The sequence below is a fragment of the Mustela nivalis genome, assembly GCF_964662115.1.
Source record: "Mustela nivalis genome assembly, chromosome: 9".
Taxonomy (NCBI): Eukaryota; Metazoa; Chordata; class Mammalia; order Carnivora; family Mustelidae; genus Mustela; species Mustela nivalis.
In genome coordinates this window covers 117,326,592-117,352,863 of record NC_139028.1, presented here as the reverse complement: position 1 = coordinate 117,352,863, position 26,272 = coordinate 117,326,592, and the positions used below count along the sequence as shown (strand labels likewise).

Below are 26,272 nucleotides of genomic sequence, written 5' to 3'. Positions count from 1 at the left end.
TGCGGGAGACCGAGTTGCACACTACGAGGTCCCAAGTGACATTCTGTTGGATGGGCCACTTTTGTTCGCCCACTCATCAGTTGGGACCGCTGGGGTCATTCACACTTCTTGGGTAGAGTGGACGTGTTTTTAATCCATCTCATGCATGGACCCGGGGGACCTCTGGGGCATGAGGTAGCTCCGTGTGGAACATTTTGAGAAGCTGCTGGATTGGTTTCCAATGTGGCCGCACCCTCTGGCATCCCAGCCACGGTGCGTGGGAGGTTCCAGTCCCCGCAGCCTTGCCGATGCTCCCCCACATGTCTTGTTCATTACAGCCATTGTCGTGGACGTCCCATGTCCCCATGGTTTTATTTGCATTTCCCTGATGACCCATGATGCCAAGCATCTTTCCCCGTGCTTACTGACCATTTGCATATCTTTGGGGAAGTGTCTATCCGGATCCTTTGCCCCCATTTCGATTGGGTTGTGTGCTCTTGTTGAGTGGTAGAAGTTCTTTATATATACTGGATACAAATCCCTAATCAGATATGTGGTTGCAAATACCATCTCGCAGTCTGTGGGTCATCTTTTCACCTCTGTGGTGCTGTCCTTTGATGCACAAAACTCTTTAATTTTATAAAGTCCAGTGTGTTTCTTCTTTCTTTTGTTGTTTGTGCTTTCAGTATCCTGTTTTTTTTTTTTTTTCAATTAAAATAGAAATCATGCCTACCTCAGGGTTACAAAGATTTACTCCTGTGGTCTTTCCTATAATTTCAGAGCTGTAGCTCTTACATTTGTGAGCCATTCTGAGTGGCGTGCATCTGGCATGACGTAGGGCTCCCACGTGGAAATCCAGCTGTCCCAGACCATTTGTTAAGCAGCCAATGACTTTCCCCGTGGTCACGTGTATTTGTAAATAAATGGGTAAACCCATGTGAGGGATAGCACCGTTTTTCTGGGTTTGCTTAATAAAATGCCTGATCAGGTGAGAGAATGGTGCTGCAGGCCCGTGCAGACTTGATGTCTGTGACCTGGGAATCTTGCTAAAATGTCAGTTTTCATTCTGAAGATCTAAGTGGGCTGGAGATTTTTTATTTTTCCTTTCTTTTCCTTTTCTTTTAATGAGATTTTACATTTCTTTTTTTTTTTCTTAAGATTTTATTTATTTATTTGAGACAGAGGGAGAGAGCACAAGCAGGCAGAGAGGCAGGCAGAGGAAGAGAGAGAGAGACAGAGAAAAGCAGGTGCCCCACTGAGCGAGGAGACCAATGCGGGACTCCATCCCAGGACCTTGGGATCATGACCCGACCCAAAGGCAGAGGGTTAACCAACTGAGCCACCCAGGCATCCCTCATTTTTTTTTTTTTTAAGATTTTGTTTATTTATTTGAGAGAGTGAGCATGAGAGAGAGAGAGAGAGAGAGAAAGCACACAAGTTGGGGGGCAGAGGGAGAAGCAGGCTGAGCAGGGAGCCTGATGTAGGACTCGTTCCCAGGACCCCAGGATCATGACCTGAGCCCAAGGCATACCCTTCACCAATTGAGCTCGTGCCAGGCACTGCCAGATTTTGCGTGTCTAACTAGCTCCTAGGCTGTGCCCATGGAACTCACTGGAGTTCACAGGTGTTCAGAGCAGTGGTTCTCATGTTGAAAACCACACAAGGAGGTTTTACCAGTCTTAATCTTGGGTTCCTAGCCACACCGATTAAAGCAGTATCCGGGTGTGGGACCAGGTGGTGTCGCTGCGCAGTCAGGTTTGCGAACCCATGTTCTCCCGCCGAGCATGTCCTGGGACCACCGGCCCGTCAGAGGTGCAGGTCCACATTCTTTGTATTAACGAGCTCTTTGGAGGGTTCTTAACTCATGCCCACATCTGAGAACCACAGGTCCAGGTAATGAGGAGGGAATCCCTCAGTGTCCTCTCTGGTCCTTGGGAACTTTGAGGTGTGGCCTCAGGCCCCTGGATTTGTCACAGAGATGGAGATGAGCCCACATCGGTGCTATAGGAAGGCTCCTCACTGTCGAGGCTGTGACATCTGGGGACACGTCAGATTCTGCTGACCCAGAGGAGAGAGGGGCTGAGGACAGGCAGGTGCGTAGCGCCACTTCTCTGGCTTTGCTTCCACTTCTCGGGTGACCCCTGAAGAGGAGACATCCCCCTTGTGTGGACTTTTGGAACATTCTAGCAGGAGGCCGCTTCTCTCCTAGAGGGTTAGCAAACACAGCTGCACCTGGCTTTTTTCTGAAACTCCTGGTCAGGAGTGTTTCGGGTCATCGTCCCCAGGGTCACATTTTGGATGGCAAAACGTCCATCTGACGCAGAAGGGGCGTGTCCTGTTTTAGAGAGACGCGTTTTCCTAAAACGGATCGCTTTAGGAAAGGGAGGATTAATGTGAGTGAAGGCAAAAGCCTGACCCCACCGGGATATTGTGCCTCTTACGTCTTGTGGGGGGGGGGTCTGTCTCTGTGTCAAGCAGGTGCAGCAAGTCTTAACTGGGTTGTTCCTGTAGATCTGTTCTCTTCGAGCTGCTGGGAGCATTTTCATTATGAAGCACTTTCTGAGCCGCGACTCCCTGTTGCCCTGCACTGTGGGCGGGACAGGGTGGTCTGTGCAGCGCAGAAGGGGAAACCACATCCTGTGGGGTTCGAGGTGTCCATCCACGTCAGCCTGGAGCACAAAGGGTCCAGATGCAAAGCCTGGTGTTTCCTGCTTGGGACATTCTGCAGGAGGTGTGCGGGCATAGGGATGGGGGTGTATGATCTCTCAACTGTGGATAATTTAATAATGAGTTTTATATTAGAAAGCAACACTAAGATAATTGAATACACAGGTTGTACGCCCTCTGTCACTTGTGAACGCAAATACTAATCTTCTGATTTACTCCCTTTCAACTGCCCGTGCGTGTGTAGGATCTCTCGGCATCCCTCCTGCCCGTCGTCCACTCACCCATCGCTTCCTCCCCTCTCTGCCTCCCTCTCTCCCTCCCTGTATCTACCCACCCACTCATCCATCCACACAGTTACCCATCAGCCCGTCCGTCCATCCACCCACCCACCCACGCACGCATGAGTCCGTGCACTCATCTGACCGTCTGTCTGTCCATCTGCTTATCCAAGCATCTACCCAGCCCCTCATCCAGCGATCTTTGACCTATTTATTCGCCCATCCTACAGAAGCTCAGGGATGCTGTACTCACCGTCCTCCTGGGGCAGCCACACAGCACTGAGTAGGTGTGGGAATGTTTGTTTCCTCTGCCCCCCGTTCTGGGATCATCGGGACTGTCCCTTGCTAAGAAAGCCACATGCGACTGTGACCAAGCTGTGGTGGGGTGGGAATGCTGCCACGGTTCATTTGAGAAATTATCGTTTTTGTTATGTAAAATCATGAAGTCCTTGCACAGGCTTGGAAAAATATGGGGGAAAAGTCGTAACAAAGAGAGCAAGATTTGTGTCTCTTCGTGAGCCAAACTGCTCCGGCTGGTGGTCTTGGAGGGCGCCCCTGGGGGTGGGCACCTTCCAGCGGGGGCACGTGCATTCCGGCCTCACAGGTCCCCGTGAGGTGGGGGTCAGGCTTTTACCCTGCCTTGCAGGGGAGAAGACACCCAGAGGGTCTGGGGCACCTGCTCAGGCCATCCAGCCTTCCAGGAGTGGAGCTGGGTTTTGCTGCTGCTCAGCTCTGTTCCTCCAGGAGGAGCCGCTCACCCACACGCTTGGCTTCCGAGGTCTTTGTCTGGCACTTCAGTGCTCCCAGGAGCACCCCTGGGACCCATGTGCACACCGCAGCCTGCAATGTACAGGGTCCCCTGCCCGTCCCCTTGTCTCCGAGTCTGGACAGGTTGGAAGCCAGCCTCTGGTGCCCTTATACTGTGCCTCCAGCTCCCTCGAACCTCTCACCCCTGCAGACCCTCCTGCTGGTGCCTCTCAAGGCAGCCGGGCCGGTCTAGGCAAGAGCGTAGTAGGTGTTCATGACCGTCTGGGAAGAGGAGAGCAGTCTCTGCCCCTTTGGGTGGTCCCATTGAGACCCGGGGGCCTTGTTGAGGTTCTAGTGCATTTACTGTAACTGAAGTAACTTCAAAACGGAACATTTTCAGGGAACTGTGGAGCAGGTGGCGCAGGCACGTGGCCATCAGTCACGCAGACCACGCAAGCCCCTGATGGCCACACACTGGCGAGTCGGACGGCATCTGGAGGGGATGGGTCTGTCAGCACCACACCAGGTCTCACCGGACCCCTTCCCAAAGGGTGTGCCAGCTGGGGGCTCTCCCGGCCTCGCCGGGGCGGATCCTGGTCAGGTTTGAACGTGGCGAGTCTGTAGTGTGTCATTCGGGCAGGGCTGTTGGAGGAAGTTACCTCTTGTCATGGGTGTCGTCCAAGGGCTGGAGGTCCCCTCAAGTATGTAAGATCTCCTACCGTTAACGGGGTGCCTAGTTCTCTATTCAGCGGGTTTTAGGTGCCCAGCACTGCCCCAGGGCCTGGCTCTGCCGAAGGGGTCTGTGGCCTGGAGCCAGAGGTAGGACTCCAGCCTGGGTCCCACTTGCATTGGCCATGGAGGGACAGCCAAATAAAGACTCCTAATAGTTTTGAGGGCTGACTTCGCCCCATGTGTGCATCAGTCCTAAACTGACCTCCTACTGAGGGACCAGCTTCCCCAAGTGGCTGTAAGAAATTTGACTTTGAGGTGGACATACTGGTGGCTCCAGAGGACGGGGCCCTCCACGCACTTCCGCTGCCGCCCAGAGGACCGAGCCCACCCCGATGCCGTCCCACGCGTGTGGCCAGGATGCTGCTGGGGCTGAGGCAGTGAAGCCCGGACCGCTCCCTCTTCCCACTCTACTGGGTTGGAGTCTCTCCCTGAGTTTGGATCTCTGCACGTCTGCCCCACGTGGGGCTCCCGCCCTGCTCCACGCGGTCTCAACCCCCGACACCCCCGCACCCCCTGTGACCCCTTCAGTGAGGGTGATTCCCCTGACGAGTTTAGAGAGCCCTCAGAACAGTGCTCGTTCGTGGGTAAAAACGGCTGGGGGCGAGGCAGGGGTGGCAGAGCTGAACTCAGGATGCGGCTGCCCTTCCTGGGGACGGCCTGGGACGTGACCGAGGTGAGGTCACAGGGAAGTTCAACTCCAGATCAGATGCCCCAGTTCTTCTATTCTCAAAATGCACTTAAAGTCAGAACGACTCATCATCAGCCAGGAGTGTCTCTGGGTCCTGGGGACATGCACGTTGTCCTGGCGCTCACGCACTCTTCTGGCAGGTGAAAGCCTCTCTGAGCACGTCAGGGCCATGTGCCTTGCTTGGCAGTGGTGACGGTAGGGAGAATGAGCAGAAGAGAAGGTGCTTTAACCAAATACCGCCCTCCCCATCATGGCCAGTGACAGACTGGTCCCGAGTCGGCTGTCCAGGGTGGTGGGGGACCCTTTGTAACTTGTAACCTTGTCACCTTGTCCCCATGGGGGCGGGCTCCATCGTTCTGTCTCCAGGGCTTCTGGCCCAGCCCTCTGCTGGTCATTTATTGTGCTGACCCCATTCAGGTCCACCCACCCAGACCCCGACCTCCATGGGGCAGACTCCACACCGCCCTTACTCTGTGTGCCTGCAGCCTAAGTCTGGCCGTCCTCCAAGATGCCCATAAACGTTGTGACACTGAGATGCGGAAAGGCGGGCATCTGCCTTTCAGACCTTTAACTGCAGCCCTAGTGGCCATGGCTCCCGCCGGGAAGCCTATGGATGGGGTTGTGGGATTCTGTCCTTGGGATAGGGCAGTGAGGACAGCTTATCAGCCCCACTGCCGAAAAAGCAATAATGTGGAAACTCAGTCTCTGCCCCCATTTTGATTTGCATGTGACCCCGAGGGTCACCACCATTGTCCCCGTTGAGGCCGTGCTACCCGCGTGGATACTGGGGTCGGTTCTTCAGTCTCACTCAGACTTTGCACTTGACCTCGTCGTGAGCCGTGTGCCTTGGCCACCTCCCCTGGTGCATGTCCTGATCTTGCGTGTGTTTGGGTCCCACAGAGACCCCACTGACCTCAGCCGCTCAGCTGGACGAGCCTGCGGAGGTGATCAAAGCTCTCAGAAACGGCGGCGCCCACCTGGACTTCCGCGCCCGAGACGGGATGACCTCCCTGCACAAAGCCGCCCGAACCAGGAACCAAGTAGCCCTGAAGGTACATTCTGCAGCCCGTTCACCCGGGGGGGGGGGGCTCCCTGCTTCCTGTCCGATCCCTGGCATCCGTGCCTGTTCCCTGTCCCTGTCCCACGATGGCCTCCTGAGCTGACCCTGAATTGTGTTCCCACTGGGATTTGGACATCCAGGGGGGGCCCCGACCCTCTCTTCTGGGGAATCTTGAATTTGGTGTTTCTAAAAGGTCATCTGTCCATCTGGCTCGGTCAGAGGCTTGTGTTTGGGGCCAGGAAGGGCAGTTCTGAAAGGTACTCCCCCACCTCCCCAGGAGGAGGCTGCAAACCCAGAGCCATCCTCGCTGCCGCCAGCACCTCCCTCGCCGGGTCTCTGGAAGCCCACCGGGGGGTGCTTTCACCCCTCATCCTCCCCATGACCGTTCTGCATACTTTACCTGTCCTGGCCCCACGTGTGGGGGGCCCCCAAGAGCCCTGGCAGGGAGGGAAGGGAACCTGCTGTTGGGGGCTGATCCCCGAGGCAATGCTGCTCTCAGAAGTCTTGGATTCCTCGAGTTCCCATCAGCTGCCCCTTATCCGCTGGTTCCGTCCGAAATCCAGCGTTCGTGACAGCATTCCCGACAGCATTCCCGTTGTGCTGCCCTCAGGATGCACGCTGAGATGGTTTTATGCTGTTTTTAGGTTGGGTAGTACACCTTTTCCATTTTCTGCAAAGGCGGCCCTCCCTTTGTAGCTCTCCACCAGTACAGGGGGGTCAGCAGGGCACAGCAGGTCCCCATGTGCCCCGGCGCATGTCTGCAGACCATCTCCTGACACCCCGATGCACGTGCATCCCGCTTGACTAGGCGCCGTGTCCTTCTTCAGGGCCAGAAACCTCACCACCGGATACTGGCATCTGCTTCGCTCCAGGAGGCCTAGGAAACCTGCGGCAGCAAGGGCCTGCTCAGCCTCCGCCTGCAGGAGTGTGACCCCGACCCCCACGCTTCATTCTTGATGCACTTTGCAAAAGGGGTCCTGAGACCCATGTTCGGCACTCTTGTTTTCCAGACCCTTTTGGAGCTGGGAGCATCTCCCGATTACAAAGACAGCTACGGCCTCACACCACTGTACCACACGGCGATCGTGGGCGGGGACCCCTACTGCTGCGAGCTCCTGCTCCACGAGCACGCGGCCGTGTGCTGCAGGGACGAGAACGGCTGGCACGAGATCCACCAGGTGCGCGCGCGGCCGACACACGCCTCCCTTAACCCTTCCCCGCAGCCTACACCTGCCCGCCCAGCCTTCTGTTCTGCCCACGCGGCTTCTGAAACGCTGGGATTGGTCGCCAGCATTTAAAAGCACGGATATTTATCTAGAAATACACGCTTCTGACCTTGGGGAGACATCGGAAGGTCAGGCATCCTGTTGCATTTCTGTAGGGTAGTAATCATCTGGAGTTGTGGGGTGGGTGGGCCCTTCTTGGGACCTGGGTGCTCACTGCGCGTCCGGCATCTCAGGGGACAGCAGAGCTTGGCGCTGGGTGCTTTCTGCACACAGGTGACCGGGGTGATGCCTGACTTCTGAGCACAGGTGACCTGCTGTGTGCCCGATTTCTGAAACCAGTGGCTCAGTGTGGTGCCCGATTTCCACGCACAGGACACAGGATTCCCTGATCCCACCTGGTACCCGTGGGGTCGGGGGAGTGTCAGCTGCTGTCTCGTAAAGAAACAGGACCCACCTGCGGGCTCAGGTGAAGCGTCCTTAATGCACCCCCAGCAGGGGAGGCGGTTGTGGTCCCAGAAGCAGGCACAGCTGCGGTGGGCGGGGCCGCGGGCGGGAAGTGCCCCGCCTCTCTCCTCTCCTGCCGTCCTATTGGCTGAGCCGTGTGTGAGCCAGCCAACCAGGAAGCCCGGTGGTCAGGTCAGGGTCTCTGGGCAGAGGAAGGGGGCGAACAGATGGCTGGGGGGGGGGGGGTGTCCCAGAAGGTCCCAGAAGGTCCCAGAAGGCCCCAGAAGGCGAGGGGGAAAGGGCTGGAGCAGGCGGAGGGCGGGCAGTGACACTCCCGGCTCGCTGGACGCGGGTCCGCATCCCTCGGCCACCGTGGCCTCCGCCCGCTGTGGTCGTCGGGCGCAGCGGTGCGGAGGGGGCGCAGGCAGCCGTGGGGTGCAGGCAGGGCCTCCCCGCTTGGCCTTCTGCGTGCTGGGTCCGCCCTGACCCGTCCGCAGCCCTGCGGCCTGGAGGGGCGACCGCTTCCGCCCCGCTGGGTGAGCTCCTGGCGGCCCCCAGCCCCCTCCTCGGAGGAGTGAGGAGCGATCAGTGCCCTGGGGGTCTCCATTCGTTCCCCCTGGAGTGGGTGTCAGTGGGCCTGCGGTGCCCTCGGGCCGGGGAAGGCCCTCCTGTAAGTGCAGGGCTGAGACGCCTCTGCGCGTCCTCTTCTCCCTCTGCCCCTGCGGCCGCACCTCCGTGTGCTTCCGGGTCCTCCCAGGGTCGTTTCCAGGCCCGTCCCAAACCCCGTTTTAAAATGTAGTTTTAATAGGATGCAGGGACAGTGGAGGCTGCGGCCGCTGGAAAGAGGGTGTGTTACTCACAGATCCTGGGAGGTGGACACACGGGCCATGGGGGACGCCCCGGGCTGGGTCGGGAGGCAGCAGACCCCGGGGGGAATGGGGCCAAGAGCCTTCCCTGTGATTTTTGTGCCATGGGACCTGCTGATGAGTGGCTAGTCTGGATACTGGGGCGCTGGGGCTGTCCCTGGGCTGGCCAGGGCAGGTGGGTCACGGCTGGAGAGCGAGAGCTCGGGAAGGCAGGCGGGGGTAAGGGCTCTGGGCCAGTCCTGTGCTGTCAGAAGTGACTTGCCCGGGCAGGCAGATGTCCAGGTGTCGGCAAGGCCCCAGACGCCAGGGTGTCAGAAATACAGAAGATAGGAACGCGGGCTTGCTCGAGATGGAACCTGGCTTCAGGGCCCAGCTTTGGAGAGTTCTCCGAGCTGGGTTCGCCCTCCTCCCACCCTCCGCCAGCGGAGGCCGCCCGCCAGAGTCCCTTTCCTGTCTGGTGCCTGCGACGGTCTGGCCCCTGGCCGCCGTGAGATGAAACATCCGTGTGCTGGGGGTTGGGGGGTTCCTAGCGGTCACTGCCCACGGCGTGGACTCCAGCCGTGATTTCTGGTCCCCACGTGAGCCAGTTCCATGCCTGAGACCCCGAGCACGGCTTCCAAGCATGTGGGCACTGAAGCCACCAGACCTCTTGATCCCAGGGCCCCAGCCCCCTGGTGCTGTTTCAGCTTGGAGGCCATGGTGGGGGCTCCCAGGGCTTAGCATCCTCTAACTGTGGCGCCCATCAGGGTCGTGCCCTGCCCGCAGCTGGTTTCTTTTCCACAACGCCCTGGGTGGCTTGTTCCCTCCCTACCAGAGGGTCTCGATGATCTGGATGGTCCCTGCCCCACCCAACCCCACTGCCTGGTCGGCTGTGGCCCAGACTGGCCGTGATGTGTGGAGGTGGGCACTATACAGAGGTCAGCAGGCCAGACCGTCCTCCTCCGAGATTCTCGCCACCCAGTCAGTCCCTGCTGTCCTGATCAGCCTTATTGGCCCCATCTTTCACACTTGGATCCTCCACAGCGGATGCCTGCTGGCCGCCATGACTCACACCAGGTGATGCGCCCAGAGCGGGGGCCGGGGGGGCGGTGGGGTAACCTGCCCAAGGCCGCAGCGGAGTCCCCCCCCCCCCCGCCCTCGCCACCGCCTCCCAGCTTGTGAGCGGAAGCCGTCCCCGATGGGACACACATTGCGGGGGAAGGAAACAGGAGGCAGGTTTTGCCAGAGCAAGCGGGAGAAGCACCGCAGAGCTCTGCGGCGTGCGGTTCTCCACCTCAGGTCTGTCCCTCAGCCTCACGCCCTGGCGTGGACACGGCTCCGTCCCAGCCGCCTGGCTCTGCACCCTTGGAGGGGTCCTGCGCACCCGCAGCCAGGCCTGCTCATGGTCTGGAGGTGGTTCGTCCACTTCCCTGGGGAGGCCAGGCCAGGTGCTAATGGGAGAAGGGAGGCTGTCCTGATCCCGCCCCTGTCACCTGCTCAGCGCCTGGGCACGCCCTCCCCTGAAGGCCGACCCTGGAAGCGCGGGTTTTTGTAGGCAGCTCAACACCGACCACAGACTGTGACCCTAACTACTCAGCTGGGCGGCAGTGGGATATTTGAGGAAACAAGAGAAAGTGACAAACACCCAGCCACAGTCCCACAACCCGAGAACATCAGGGGGAGGGGGGGATGGCTCATGCTCTTCTGTGCGGCCTGCGGGTTTGGCTGTGTTCGGTTATGGGAGGCGGAGCGCTCTGGAGACGGTGGCCGCCCCCCGTCTGGGGAGGAACGGCCCTGGGGTCCCACGCACCCTCATGCAGGCTGTGCCGCTGTGTGACCAGCTCTGGGGCACCTCGACCCCTCCTTCTCTCCCTCTCTGATCTCCTCTGACCGCGTTTCGGGGAGGAGGAGGGGTTTCCCGCTCCTGTTGTCAGTCCAGTGTTCTTGACCTGGGAGTTAGCCACGCCCCTGCCACCCTCCCCCTCGCCTGGCCACACCTCTGCCCCCTTCTCTCCTGGCCATGCCCTGGTCACAGTCCTCCTCACTCAGCCCTGCCCCAATCACTGTCTTGGTCCTCGTCTGCTGAGTCGTGGCCGTCATCGTCACAGAAATAATAAGTGACAGTCAGCCCTTCACGTTGCTTGCAGACCTTCTTATAGGTCTCCTCTAATTTCCTCAAGAATTCCTTTTCTTTTTTTTTTAAGGTTTGGTTTATTTATTTGAGAGCGAGAGATCACGAGCAGGGGTGAGGGGTAGAGGGAGAAGCAGACTCCCCACCAAGCAGGGAGCCCGCATGTCATACATGCTCCTGAACACGGTTGGCTGAAGGAGTTAGCTTTTAGGTGGCGTGGACCCCGGGCTCAAAGTCACGTCTCCCCCGTGCCCTGGGATGCCCACCCTGTCTGGGGGAGCCTGGGACTCCCGTGAGCCCAGGTGTCAAGGGGGAGCCTCTGCAGGGAGGGGCAGTTCTAACCAGAGCAGGGGGAGGCTTCGTGCGGAGTGGAGCATCGAGGCCTGGCTGCCGCGAGAGGCTCGTGCTGTCTCAGGTGGGGGATGGTGGTGTCGCTGGCCTCGTGGGGCGGGGCCGTCATGTGCGCCCGGGGACGGCACGCCCATGGTGCTTGGACGCGGCACAGCACAGCCTGCGGCGGCGGTCGGTATGGGAACCGCACAGCCGTGGCTGAGCCTGTCCCTGGATGTAGAAGCCACAGTTACCGCCATCTTTACAGATGAGCCCCCCTTCCCCGGGGTCGGAGAGTCTGGGGTCCCCCAGCCGCCAGGTGGAGGGGTCAGAGCTTGCCGGCACACCTGCCTCCAGCTCCCACTCCATACTGACCTGGGGCGGCAGATCCGTACCCCACGCCCCTGCCCCGCCCAGATGAGCCAGGAGGCCTTCAGGGAGGTAATCCGTGCATCCTTTTGCCGGGGGCCTGCAGCGGGATGGAGGCCCAAGTTGTCCCAAGTGCCTTGCACAACCTGGGGCACCTCTGAGCTTGCTGCCCCCTTAGGCTAGTACATGTGTCCCAGCAGGTGTCCAGCAGGTGGCAGTAGCGCGCTGGAAGGAAAGCTTTTGCTTTTCCCTCATTTCCACCAAATTACAGGGTTGGCTCTTGATGGGCCGGGGTTTAGCATAGCTGGGATGAGCCCCTGGTCTCGCTGGGAAACGTCTCCAAACACGTACGCCCAGGAGATTTGCAGGCAATAGGTGTGGAGTGGAGCCCCCCACTCACGCATGCCTCCAGGAGCCCCTCATGGAGATGGTCAGGAGACAGGAGTGCAAGGGGTGCTGTGTGTCAGGTCTCGGCTCTCCGGCCTCTGGCAGCCCTTTCAAGCTGTCTCTTGAAGGCCAGGATCCCCAGCCCCCATTTCAAGAGGAAATGGTTAGCATAGTTTATCTTGGGGCTGGACGAATTTCTTACTTTGGTGAGCTTTGAGGTCTTTGTGTCAAACGAGGATTCGTTTCTCTATGTTGTAAAGGACTCTATCAGTTTCAAACTCGGGAATTTGCTGGAACACCAGAGAACCCCACATGCCTTCACTCAGAGACCACGTTCAAGTTTTGTCCCTCGTCCCAGTAATGTCCCTTATACTGAAAGGATCCCGTCCGGGACCCTACACTGAAACCTTCCACTGGGGACCCCTGCAAAGACTACGGGGCAGTGAGCTTGGAGATTGTCTCTCAATCTGGGTTGGGTCAGTATTTCTTCGTGATGGGGTCCGGAGTGTGCATTTTGGTGGGAATATTGTTGGAGTGATCACGTAGGAATATCGCATTCCTGGCATCCTGTTGGGGGGCACGTGGTGACCCCCACCTGTTACCAGTGATGTTCACTCTGACGGCCTGGCCAGGTGCAGTCTCCCGGGCTTCTGTCTTTCCTTCTGTAATTGGGAGTCTGTGGGGTCTCTGAGGCTGTTAAGTCCCTTTCCTCATTCCCTGTTTGTGGGTGGGCCTGGCTGGCCCCCACTGGTGTTTCCTGCTGCAGAAATGGGGGGTTTCTTCTGCCCCCATCCTCTGGGGAGAGCCGATGAGTCCAGGCTCCTTTGATTTCAGGAACAGAAATCTCAGCTCAAACTGGTATGAGGGGAAATAAAAGTTCTGCCCAGGCTTTGTGTCCTGAGGACCCCAGGCACGGCTGGAGCTTGGACAGTCTTGTCATGGGCTGTGGGGGCGTCGGTCCTTGGCTCTGTCCTGTGTCTGTCCACTCTCCCTCCCTCCCTTTCTCTCCCCTGTGCCCCTGCTCCTCTGCTCCTAGCTGCTCTGGGGTTCTGTGGGTTTTCCACTGCTGTTCTCGAAGAGAGGGAGCTGTTAGCAGCTCCAACCGGTGTTGTAGCCTCAGGGCCTTGTGGGAACCCCGGCGGGCCCCCAGCCTGTGGCCTGGCGCCAGTGAACAGAGGCCCGTGGGCTGTGCCTGCAGAAGCAGTGGGGCGGGGCAGCCCCCCGACCTCTGAGAGTGGGTTGGGGGCTCCACCGGAAGCGCAGGCACTGCTGCCACGGGAGGCGGAGGGCCGGTGGGTGAAAGCATCCGTATCCGGGTTAACCCTGGCTTCGAGATGGAGTGAGCCAGCTCCACAGAGGCGGGGCATGGTGACAGGGGGGTTTCTGGGATTTCTGTTCAAGCTCGTCCCAGTGACGGTTCTGGCATCTTCCCGGCCATCTTTCCTTGGTGAGGTGCCCCGGTCCGCCCCTGTTATCCAGAAGGTGTGGTCGTGAGAGCTGCCCGCCCCGCCCCAGCTGGCTCGTTCCCTACCTGCCGTGGGCCTCAGTGGCTGCCATGGGCCTCAGCGGGCAGCCCCGGCCTGTGTGTCAGGACCCGCTTCCTGGCCTGCCCGTCTCCCATCCACGTTGTCACCACTCCCGGGGACCGTGGCCCTCCCGCCGTCAGTGCTGCCCATCGCTGGCCACATGCAGGCCTTTCCCAAGGTGGGAGGCTGCTTGGAACTGACCGCCCGCCCCGGGCCCTGGGCTGCTCTGGTGACCGCACAGTGTGCCCTGGACGCCAGCTGGAGCAGTCACAGCACGGGGCCTCCTGGCTCCCGGAGAGCTGCCGTCGGCGGGGCTGGCCTGGTGCTGGGCATCACGTGGGCCTTTTGGGGTCCCTTATTCTACGTGACTCTCACACTAACGTGGGGTTTGTGTCTACATGTGAAGACATGGGCTCACGGGGGAACGTTCTGGAAAACGGAAGGCCCACGACTTGGGTGCAGATGTCTACTTGATCCCAGAGCCCTGCTTGTTCAGGAACAGCACACGTGACCCCCTTGAGGGCCTCAGGGAGGGAGAGCTCTCACTGTGGGGCTGCCTGCCCCCCACCTCCATGACCCTGAGGGGCCGGTTTACCTTTTGTAGCAACAGTGGGGCCTGGCCCTCGCCTGGAGGCCGGGCTCGGGCTCCCTTTCCTGGGCACCGCAGACGCCCGCGCCCCTTCTGGCTGTTCTCATACCCCAACCCTGGGGGAGGAGGAGTTTCGACAAGCGGGGCCAGGGAGGGAGCGTCCTGGTTTGCGTTTGGTGGGGTTGGCCACAGAGACCAGGGGGAAGCCAACACGTATGTCCCTGGGCATTGGGTCCCCAGATGCAAACAAAAGGAGCACGGGGGCCCTTCGCAGACCTGCCTCCCGAAGCCCAGACTAAGTCCTTGGTCCCGCCTTGGTGGCCCCCTGAGACTCAGGACGCTGTGGGCATCCCACCGTTGGGGCCCTGGTCTGACACGGGGGTGGGCTGGCTCAGTCTCTGTGGGTTCTGGGGAAGCGGCCGAGCACACGTGGAGCTTGGAGACTCGCGTGTGCTGCCCGCTGACCGCGCGGACTCCCGTTCCAGGCCTGCAGGTACGGCCACGTGCAGCACCTGGAGCACCTGCTCTTCTACGGGGCGGACATGGCGGCCCAGAACGCCTCGGGGAACACAGCCCTGCACATCTGCGCTCTCTACAACCAGGTCAGTGGGGGCATGCGGGTGGGCGCGCTCCCCCAACACCCTGCCTGGCTGCATGGGAGCCGGGGCTGGGACTGTGCCGAGGGCCCTGCAGGGTGCAGGTTCCCTCACGGAGCCCCACAGACGGTCCCAGAGGCTGGAGGCCAAGGTCAGGGTGCAGGCAGGTTCTGCTCTCGGGGAAAGGTCTTTCCCGGCTGCGGATGGCGCCTTCTGTCTGTCTTTGCGTGCCGTGGAGAGACCAACAGCACCGTGCGGTCTCTTCTGACAAGGGCGCTGTCCCGTCAGGTCAGGGCCCCACCCTCACCACCTCATTGGACCCTCAACCCCTCCTCAAGGCCCATTTCCAAAATCGCTTGCCTTGGGGGTTCAGCCTCCCCACGGGAATCTCAGGGGCCACCTCCAGCCCCAGCAAGCTGCCATCCTTAGCTTCTTCCTCGAGAGTCGTTACCCCGTTGTAGCAGAGAGGAAGCCGAGTCGCGGGGAGGAGAAGGGAGCCGTCCCAGAGCCAGAGCTGAGCTGGAAGCCCCAGTCTGCGCCCCTCCTGGGCCACCCCACCATGCTGTCCACCCCCAGAAGCGAGCTGGGGAGCTGGGGGTCCCCTCGTTCCCGCCATCCCCAGCTGCACGTGCAGATTCTGTCCGCCCCAGAGTGGGTGCGTGCAGGGATGTGCAGGGCAGAGGGGCACGGGCGTGGCCGACGAGCCCCAGGGAGGGTTCCGGCACCCCGCCAGCCTTGCCCCGGACCAGCGTGCGGCAGAGGCAAATTGCCACCGCTGCGTGTGCAGACACGCTCCCAAAGCACTTTTCTCCTCAGCTGCGGTGGCACACACGACAGAAGCACACACGATTTTAACCACTTTCACAATGTAGTTCACTGCCATGAAGCACATTCGTGTTGCTCTGTGACCAGCGGTGCTTTCCTTCTCGGACTTCCCACGTTCCCGGAGGGCACTGTCCTGAGAAACACAGAGTCCTTCCCCCTCGCAGCCCCGGCTCCTGCTGTCCACCTTCTGTCCCCCTCTAGGGACCACATCGGAATGGGTTCCTGTGGCATTTGTCCTTTTGTGCCAAGGCAAGCTGGAGATGAGCTTGTTTGGTGTGCCCTGACCAGTGGGATATGACCCCCCCCCCCCGCCTCCCGGAGTGTGAATCCCCAGTGGCTGGGGAGCACGGCGTGAGCATCCGGCTGGTCCCGCTGAGAGGCACAGTGGTGGGGCAGAGGATGGTGGGGAGGCTCGGGGAGGCTGTGGGAAGGGCCCGGGGCTCCCTGGAGGTGGTGGGTTTCAGGATCTGCTTGGGGCGGGGAGAAGGGAGGGTCAGCGTCCTTGAAGCTCCGGGTCAAGGTAACTCCCCGATGCCAGTATCAAAGGTGTTCTCTGCTCCAACTTTCTTTTCTTCTTGTCCCTGATTTCAAGGAGTCTGGAGGGTAGTGGGATCTGGACACTATACTGAGCAGCTGAGCAGAAGGTGGGGGGCTCCCCTCACTGAACAAACAGAGGGGAGATCTTCCTGGGGGTCCCCAAGCCATGTGCACTTTGCCTGTCTTCTCTGCAGTCGGCATCCTCTTTCTAAAACAAAGCGCTGATGCTATCTTTTTGGGTGAAATCTTCAGCCTTTGTCTACACCTGAGTCCTTTCCCTGGCCCTTCCCAGACTGGATCCTTCCAGCCATGAAACCTTCTTTGCTGTAAATTCTTTGCCATAGAAAACTCCTATGCATCCTTCAAGACCCAACTCAGACATCCCACCCTTAGTCAGGCCTTCTCTCAATGAGCTCCCGAGAGCATCAGCTGTATTGTTAGCTCTGCAGCCCTTCACGAGATAACGAGGGTGAAGTGCCGTTATTAGGCCGTGTCCGCTTTCCCTGCGGGCACCCTGTCCCCCAGACCCTGCTTCTCAGAGGCATAGATTGCCATCTCTTAGGGTCTCTTCTGGGGCTGGCACAGCAGAGCAGCTCCGCCCGAGGGGGTTGGGGGAGCGCTTCAGCAGAGCTCCTGCTTCCTCCTTAACGCGAGTGTATCGGTGGGGTTTGCGCGCAGCTGGGGCGGTGGGAGCTGCATGGCGTTTGGGGGTATTTTGGTGGGTTTGTGAACTTGGAGAGACCTAGCCGGGCTTCATTCGGAAAGCACGCATCGTGAGACTTGGCTTTGGCTGGTAAAACATCTGTGCCGACATGCGCTTCTTAATTGCTGCCTTAGAGGGAGGAACGTTCCTTAATTTTCCCCAGTAGATTTCAAGCATAATTTATCATGAATGAAAGAAAAAAAACAGGAAAGAATGTTTTCTGTCACTTGAAATAATTGTGGACAAGACGGTCTTTGTGAGCATTGGTGAGATTATTTTGTTAAGAAAGGTTCAGACCACCCGATAGTCCGTGTTCTGGCTTGGTGACGGGCCGGTGTGACGGGCAGGGCTCCGCCTGTCACCCGCCCTGCCCCCCCCCTCGGCTGGCGGCTTCGGGAACACCCTCCCCCATGTGCCTTCGGAGTATTTTTCTCCTAGGTATTTTCTTTTAGGAGCAGACATTTCCTGTAAAGGGTGGCTTATTATTTTTGACTTTGTGGCCCACGTGGGCTTGTTAGGGTCACGCCGCTCTGCCACTGCAGCGTGAGCTCAGCCACAGACAGCACCGAGGTGAGTGAGGGTGACTGTGTGCCAGTAGGACTGTATCTGTAAAGCAGGCAGTGAGCTGAGTTAGGCCGCGGGCCATACTTGGTCGAGGCTGGGTGGGGAAGACTGTGTCTGCATCCACCCTGGCCACACGGGGACAGACTCCCCACTCCACGGCTGGGCAACTTGCTCCGCCTGTGCCAGCAAGCGTAGGCAGGGCAGAGCTGTCCCCTCTCTCCAGGGTCCTGGGATTTGCCTGCTGCTTCTCTGGGCTGTGTGGCCATCCTCTGCAGCATGGTGAACAACACAGTAAGGTCGGGGTCTAGGCCACAGGGAGCCCTGTCCTCTCCATGTCCAGCACACACTGCCCATTGTCCCTAGCCAGAGCCCTGTCCTCCCACGCTACCCATGGGTGGAGCTCCTCCTTTGTGCACATGTGCGGCACGCGGCAGCAACAGGCCAGGCTCCACGCCGACCGGAGGAATCCCTTTGCAACTTCCAGAGGAAGGGATGTCGGAAGGCACACGTACAGGGCCCTCTGGGAGATCCTCGTGAGAAAGGCACTGCTCCAGGGTTGGGGAGCAGTGCGGAGTGCAGTGCGGTGAAGTCAGAACAGGATTCGGGGGAAGGAATAGCAGCAGGCAGGTGGGCTTGCAGTGCAGGGATGCGTGGCAGTCGGGCTCCGTGTGGCTGAGACTGTGACCTTGCTGTGTTGTCTGGGACGAACTCTGGGACAGTGAATTCTCCCATCTGTACCGTAGGCATGATTCTACCTAACTGCCAGCGCTGCTGAGAGGCTTAAAATAGAAAACAAACATACGGTGTGTCTGCCACACAGTGCATGCTTGGTAAAGGGTGGCAGTAATGGTGGTCGTGGTGGTAGTGATAATGGTGGTGATGGTGATGATGATGGTGGTAGTGATGGTGGTTATGGTGATGATGATGGTAGGATGGTGCTGGTGGTGATAGTCATGGTGATGGTGGTGATGGTGTTGGTGGTGATGGTGGTGATGGCCATGGTGATGATGGTGGTGATGGTGTTGATGGTGTTGATGGTGATGGTAGTAATGGTCATGGTGGTGTTGATGATGATGATGGCGGTGGTGGTGATGGTGGTTATGGTGGTGATGATGGTAGGATGGTGCTGATGGTCATGGTGGTGTTGATGGTGATGATGTTGGGGATGGTGCTGGTGATGTTGGGGATGATGTTGGTGGTGGCAGTGATGATGACGGTGATGATGGTGCTGATGCTGATGGTGTTGGCGGTGATGGTTATGGTGATGATGTTGGGGATGGTGCTGGTGATGTTGGGGATGATGTTGGTGATGATGATGATGATGTTGGGGATGGTGTTGGTGATGATGATGTTAGGATGGTGCTGATGGTGATGGTAGTGATGGTTATGGTGTTGATGATAATGATGATGGTGGTGCTGGTGCTGGTGCTGATGGTGTTGGTGGTGATGGTCATGGTTCTGGTGCTGATGGTGGTGATGGTCCTGCTTCTGCTAATTTACCTTGCCATGCCTCTCCTTGTTAAATCTAAGAGCAGCCAGGTTAATGGATTTGATGTATGTGTGTTTTATTAGTTTTAGGCAGGCCTCATCTGCACATTTCTAATAAAATACACAGACCAGAATATTCCCTTCTCTTATGAAACCCGCTAATTAGAGCTTTGATTGTAAGCAGCAAATCGTGTCTAATCTGCCAGGCCCCTCATCCTCTCTCGGGCTTTTCTGGAGGCCAAGAGGGGGGAGGCAGCCCAGTGTTTGTTTTTCTGGCTTGGATAATGAAGGAAGGGAGGGAGTCTTACATCGCAAAGGTTAGTGGGCCTGGCCGGTTTGTGGGGAGGATGAGAAACGAACCCTGCTCCTGGTACCGGCGAGGCCCAAGGTAAGAAGAGACAGGCTGCGTCGCTGTGGTCCTTCTCATGTCAGCGGAGCACCTGTCAGCATGGGGGCTGCCTCCCCAGGGCCATCGGGGGTCATCATCCTCGGGAGCCCTGGAGGGTGTGTCTTGTGGAAGGAGGCCATCCACACGGTCTTCCCCTATAGATCCACGGGGAGCCTTCGGAGGCTGCTGTTGGTTGACATTCTCTCCTGTGGGTCAGGAGGTGGAGGCTGGGCTTCCAACCTGCCCTGTGTCTTTGCCCCAAGGCTATGGGGACACATTCCGTGACCTTTGGCTGGGGTGGGGACAGGGCTCCTATCGGCGCAGTTTAGGCACAGGAGCCGTGGTCCAGAGCGCCATCGGGTGTGGCCCTCAGGGGCAGCTCCTCCACGGCCCCGGCCCCTCCGGTGACGTCCGTCTTCCCGCCCCCGCCTTGCCTCAGCATGTCACCTCTCCGTAGATTTCCGTCTGCCACACAGGCACGCGTTGGGACAGTGCAAACTGGAAATGAGCTCCCAACTAATCGGGAAGATTTGGTAAATCGTGGTGGGGTGTCACCTCCATGCCATAGAGATGAAAGCCCGGGCTCTGTCCGTGACGGGGCCGTTCCGAGCAAGCCCGTAGCCCACATCTCTTCACCCGCATCGCCCGTCTCCTCCTCTGTCTGCCCATGTGCTTGTGTCCAGACCCCACTGACCTCCCTGGGGCCTCCCGCAAGCTTTCCCCGCCTGCCACCCCGTCAGGCTTCCATCCCTCCTGCTTGGGGCAGCCCCCCACGGCCCACATTCTCTCCCATGGTGACCTCCAGCAGGTCTGCCTGTGGCCTTGGCACCTTCTAGAAAACACCTCAAACAGCTTTGCCAATGGGGCCCCTGCCGCACCAACAGGCCTTGTAGAAACCACGTACGTGGTCCCCCCACACCGTGTGAGGAGCCCCTTCCCTCCGCAGCTTCCTGGAGTCCGGGCTCCGGTCCTGCCCCTCACGGCCCGTCTGTCCCAGGGATCCCGGCTCCTCCCGCCCCTCCTGCCCTCGCCAGGGCCACACACGGCCACCCTCACCCCCGACTGGCCGTCCCTCCCGGCTTGCCTCTCTCTGATGCGCCTTCCGCAGACCCCAGAGTGACGTTGCACCCTGCAGAGGGGAGCGCCCCCCACACTGCTCCGCGGGCCCCGGCCGCCTGCAGCCTGCACCAGGGCCCTGGCTGTCCCCTCTGCTGGGAACACATCCTCCAGTTGTCACTGGCTTGGGCAGGCTTCTGGACCCGCTCCTGGGGGAGTGGGGGCTCCCCTGACCACCTGCCCTCCCTCTCTGGCGCATGTTGGCTCGGCGTCCCTGGGACCAGAGTGGTGCCCTGCCTGGCTGTCGCTGCGTCCCGACTAGCCGTGTGCGTGAATGAATGTGCTTTCGGGTCTGCGTCTTCACGTGGTGCGTCTGGGCTCCTGCAGGAGGGGGTGACCCAGTGGCATGGCCACCTGGCTGGGGACGGGGCAAGCCTGGGGATCCTCATGGAGCAGGGAGGCCGGGGTGGTTCTCTTAGTGTCTCTGGAAATGTTGCCAAGAAAATAATCGGCAGCGGGAACGGTACTCTTCCTGACGCTTTGGCTCTCGAAATGGAAAATGCAGACTCTTCTCCATCTATACTAGCCTGGCTTGTATAAGCGGATGGAGACACAGTTCCGCGTGTCACAGACGAGGCTCCTCTGGGAGCATCTTGGTGGCCGGCAGCCGCACGGGACACAGCCAGCGCCCCCACGGCCCCTGCTCTGGGGTCAGTGTTGTCTCGTGCTCCCTTTCCGAAGCCGTGGTTTTCCATGTAACCTTTCTGGAGCTCCGCTGCCTTGTCTGCGTGATGGGCCTCCTGTCTACTCCTAGCGGGAACGCTGGATGGCAGCGCACACGTGCTACACTCACATACACACGTGTCCACACGCGCCTGCGCACAGGCCTGCGCACACGTGCCTACACACACACGCCCACAGACACATGCGCAGGCTCACCCGTACACCCACCCCTGCACACATGTGCACCCACACCTGCCCTCCCCACACGTGTGGATGCACACATGCCTGCATGCACAAGGGTTACATACACACCTACACACACGTGCGCCCACACATGCCTCCCCACACCCACCCCAAACATGCATACTCACAGGGCTACACACACACCCGCACCCATGCATGCACACATTCCTACACAGAAGGGCCTATCCACACTTCCGCATGCACATGTGCACACACACACACACTTGCACACACACGTGTGCCCACACAAGGTATGATTGTTACCAAGCCAAGCAAACCATCTGCCCTCTAAGTTTGAGATAGCTCTGGGACGTGACCGCACGTGGAGTCCGGTCATCCTGAGAGTGACGGACCGTGTCCCGGGCTCGTTGACCGTCTGCCCCTGTGGGGAGGCCCCAGCCGGGGACCCGCCGGGGAGGGCAGGAATGGCGGCGCCTGGCGAGAATTTATTCTTGCGTTTCTGATGGGACTTTCCGGCGGGCGTCATCACTGGGCTGTACAGAACGCCGGTGAGGGCTTGCAGAAGCGGGGTCCTGCGGGGCTCTGGGGCCCCGGTTCCAAGCGGCCGGGCCGCTCCTCGGAATGGCAGCTGGGGGCTTCGCGGCTGCCCACTCCCCGCCATGAGGCTTTTCAAACGGAAGCGAAGTTACGCCGTGTTATTGTTCTGAGACTTTCTATCTGGAAAGTCTGTGTTTCCTGCTTGGAAGTTCTTGTATTTCTTTGCAGGTTTGCGGATCTCCCTTGTTTTTCCCTACAGCCTTCTAGATGAAGAATGTTCTAGAATGCATTCCCACTGTCCTTTCTGTCAGAACAATAATGCTGCCTCCAGGTTTTCCCTTTCTTCTTGTGTTTTCCTTCCAGTATGTCCTGTCGCATATTTCCTCCACATGCACAAGACGTTGTTCTTTGGCCCACGGTCTCACAGAGCCGGGTGCCCGGGTTAGACGTGCTCATGGATTCCGCCAGGTCGTCCAGAGAGTTTGCGAGAGTTAAACCTCACCCAGTAGGGAGCAGGGCCCTTCACCTTCCTCCTCACCGCTGCCATGACCAGAGGTACCCCTGGGGACCTCACATGGGCACGTCCCTAGTTCCCTGGGCGCTCAGCCTCTGAGCCGGTCCGGTGGAGCCCGTCTGTGCCCCGACCCACAAACAGGTTTCTCTCTTCCGTCCGCAGGACAGCTGTGCCCGAGTGCTGCTCTTCCGGGGCGGGAACAAGGAGCAGAAGAACTACAACAGCCAGACCCCGTTTCAGGTAAGGGGGCTCTCGGAGCCGGCGCCCCCGGGGTGCAGGGTTCCCCACGGACCGGGTGCTGGGCACGAGGGGGGCCTGGCTCGCTGGGGACGGCGCCTGCGCCCGTGGCACTGTCGTCCCTTCTTCGTGCTGGAGCTGTGGACACGTCTCGGTCTGCTGTTTGCCACGGTGTTTCGTCTTGGTGGGGGCTTGGAGGAGGCGGCTCTGGAAAGGCCTTCGTGACTCTGTCTTGGGAGGAGGCCTGTGGTCACCTGGCAGCCCCATGGAGCCTGTGGTCCCCGAGCGCTGGGGAGCAGCTCCGGCCCAGTGTCAGCACAGCGCCTCATGGGGCTGGCGCAAAGCTGCCGTCCTAGTTTTCTTTGAATTGCGGTAGAGTCCGGGTCCCATCATGGGGACACGGGGGCTTATCTTGATTTCGACGCATCTGACCCGATAGTCCAGGGTGGAAACGAATTTCTTTGGCTAATGCGTTAAAGTTACAGCAATGCTCTCTGACCCTCCGGACTGCCCAGTGTTTCCACTTGACCGAGAATCCAAGTGTCATTTCTATTTGGAAGTAATTTTTGCATCTTCTTGAGCCAAGAGGGGTCTTTAATTTAGAGCTGACACGCGTGGATGGTTTTCCTAATATGCTTCCAAGGCTTTACTAACAAGTATGGGTCTGATGTCTCGAGAACGGGCCAAATGTCTCATAACCGCCGTTCAACGTTTTGTTGGTTTGCCGTCACGGTGGCTGGACTGTGGTTTCAATCTCGTGAGTTTCAGGCAGAGCAAAACGGCTCATGATCGTGACTTTCTGGTTTGTTCATGGGTCTGGAAAGTCTGTGGTTACTCTCCAGGGACATGTCCTCTGGGCCAGCGGTGACTAGAGGCGCCTGCTACTTCTTTATGGCCATGTCTACCCCTTCGGGCTTTGCTGTGGCTCAGTGATGGTCTTGGTTTAAATATTTTTTTGCCACTAAATCATACATTTCTTTGGTCCTCTTTTATTTTTAAGTGAAAACATTGCTGAAATTGCTTAAAAAGGACAGCTAATGCCCTTCGACCCACAGGAAGCCCTTGGGTCATACAGAAGGGCCGTTTCTGACCCTCTGGGGCAATGCCCTGTGGCCCCCACTTGGCGCTCCACGAAAGCAGCCACGCAGGGCGTCCGGGACAGACGGCACATAGGTGGCCTTCCCCGTTGGTGCCCCGGCTAAACCGTCACCCCAGCCAGTAACCACCTGGCCGGGGTCCCCCTTCTGTGGGAGGTCTTCGTGCTCCCAGCGGGGGGTGCCGCCCCCGCTCCAGCGCGAGGCCGTCCGTCTGTATTGGGATCATCGCTCAAGCGCCCAGATGGTTCTGGAAGGCAGTGACGCACAGTGCGGCTGAACGATGGGACCTTGTGGCCCGCGAGGTGTGCTCACGTCACAGGCAGCGTCCGAGCCCGGCCGCCTGCTCGGATGCGGGGAGCTGGTTCCGTCGCCCGTGTCTCCTGCCTTCCCGTGCTGCCGTGATGGGGAGATGGGGTCCAGCCCGCGGATCCCCGCCTGCGCCGTGCCCGCCTCTCCCCATTCACGGCGCCCGCCTCCCCGATACGGAGGAGGGGTCCCTCCCTGTCGAGCGTGCGGGAACGCTGGCTCACCGCGTCGTGGAAGAGGGTCCGACGGCTCCGTGCAAAACGCTCGGGCTCCTCGGCTGCCGTTCCAAGAAATCTGGGACCATCTCACGAGTTCATCTGGCCAAGCATTTGCTTCATGGCTTCACCCAAACGCTGAAGCAGCAGCATCAACAACACGTCAGGACCGGAGAGAAAATGCTGATATGCAACCCCAGCCTCCCAGTGCAACCGAGTCAGAAAGTCAAGGGCACGGCTTTGTGCTCTGGGTTCTGTTAAGCCCTCTAGGAATCCTGGTGCCTGCGGGGGTTGTAAGGAGAAGGAAGAGGAGAGGAGAGGCTCCTACACGGTTCCTTGGGTGTGTATGAGGCAGTGATGCCGATGGCGAGGGGCGCCTTGGTCAGCTCAAGCGGCCTCCGCAGAACGCAGGCAGTGCGGCGTAAGCAACGGACATTTATGTCTCGCAGTTTTGGAGGGTAGAAGTCTAAGGTCTAGGTGCCAACAAATGTAGCTTCTGATGAGGCCTCTCTCCTGGCTAACAGACGGCGAACGACCACTGGCTTTTCTTTCCTCCATGTGTACAGGGGGCGGGGCTTCCTCCGCCTCATCCTCTCCTCCTGGAAACCGTTCCATCTGTTGGGGCCCCACCCTTATGACCACACTTAACCCTCATCACCGCCCGAAAGCCCTATCTCCAAATACCAGCATACTGGGGGTTAAGATTTCACAAACTGAATTTCGTGAGGAGAAAATTCAACCTATAAAGCGATGATGTTGATGATGGTCACGGTGATGACAATGGTGGTGGCGGCGGTGGTGGCGGTGAGGACGAATCCTTCCTGTTGCCCAGAAGTTTAAAGCTCACAAATGCTCTTCTGGATGTTCTCATTTGGTATTCAACAACCCGATGGGGTAGGGATGTTTATTCCTAATTTATAGGCAAAACGGAGTTCTGCTGGGATGGAGGCATGGGAATGCAAATGCAGTTAGCGGCCAAGTCTGTGGCCTCCAGACCTCCTGACCTCCAGTCCGGCGCTCTGGTGTCCGGGGTGAAGGCGACCCCTCCCTCTGCATGTGGCGTGTCTTGTGTCCCGGCATGGAGGGAACATCAGGGACCCTCTGTGCTTTGGATCATTAGTCCAAGGGAGCAAAGCAAAAAACCAAGTGGGTGTTGATTCTGAAAACAGAATGGAAAGGAGTCTGAAGAAGGAGAAGGGCCGCGTGCGGGGGAGAGCGGGCAGCCGCGGCGGCCGGGGTGCGGGGCGTGCTCGGCGAGGCGCCCCCAGCCGTCCCATCAAACCCTCGTGCGGGTGTGGCTGTGACCGTGTTTGTGGTTAACTTAACGTCTGCAGCCAGCGGAGTTACGGTAAAGGAGATGAACCCTCCGTCGCGTGCGTGGGCGGCCTCTGATGGGCAGGAAGCCTTCACGGGAACAACAAACAGGTTTCCCAGAGAAGACGAAACTCAGCCTCAAGAGGTCACGAAAGCCTGCCTGAGTTCCCAGCTTGCTGGTCTGTCCTACAAACCGTGGATGTCCACATTCATAATGTCCAGTTTCTCAAAATAATCTCTTAATTATGGGTACACACGCACGGGCGCGCACACACACACATTCACACACACGTCCTCCTGGTCTGTTCCCTGCAGGACTCGGGCTGACACACGGGACGGATGAATCCTCCCTCGCTCCCAAAAGGGGCTCCCGGGGTGTTCCCCAGCTTTGCTCCAGCACCCGGCATGCGGATGGGGAGGGGTGGCCTTTCTCCCTGGTCTGTGTCCCGGTTCTCTTGTGCCCCGGCTGCGTTCAGCAGCTGCCGCTCGGACATCCAGCTGCGGAGAAGTGCGGGGAATGGTGAGCCGGGGGCGTGGACGGCGAGGCCTTCGGAGGTCCGGCGTCCGGTGCTCACGCAGGCGGGAAGTGTGAGGGCAGGCAGGCAGGAAGGACAGAGGCCGTGACGTGGAGTCCTCTGGTGCAGGGGAGCACAGTGGCCATGACGTGGCCTGCCTTCCAGTGGGCGCAGTTCTCTGCCCCGCCTGCCACGGAGCCTTCCTCTGGGGCTCCCCCCTCACCTCGTGCTCCCGCTGGACCCTGTGATCGTCCTTGACCACCGCACTCGACGTTCGAGCCGGAGAGAGGCCACAGTAGGAAACGAGGAACTGAGTTTTAAACCCCAGGATGTGGCTGCCCCTCGCGCAGACGCCTGCCGGTTCTGTCTCACGATGGTTCTGTGTCTTCAAGCTCTGCATTCCGCGAATCCCCCGATGGTTCCTGGCCTTGCACGTCCCCCAGGCAAGCTCTGAG

At 59.2% G+C, this 26,272-nt stretch overlaps 1 protein-coding gene across 12 annotated transcripts in view; it reads left to right on the top strand.

Moving 5' to 3' along the window:
- Positions 1 to 26,272, top strand: part of SHANK2 (SH3 and multiple ankyrin repeat domains 2) — a 453,415-nt gene that overhangs the window by 88,431 nt on the left and 338,712 nt on the right. For all 12 annotated transcript variants that reach the window (XM_082749132.1, XM_082749139.1, XM_082749141.1 and 9 more), the window contains 4 exons: positions 5,992 to 6,143; positions 7,162 to 7,329; positions 14,484 to 14,600; positions 22,296 to 22,373. In XM_082749132.1, the coding sequence (XP_082605258.1) occupies positions 5,992 to 6,143; positions 7,162 to 7,329; positions 14,484 to 14,600; positions 22,296 to 22,373 (515 nt within the window). The remainder of the gene's footprint in view (positions 1 to 5,991; positions 6,144 to 7,161; positions 7,330 to 14,483; positions 14,601 to 22,295; positions 22,374 to 26,272) is intronic.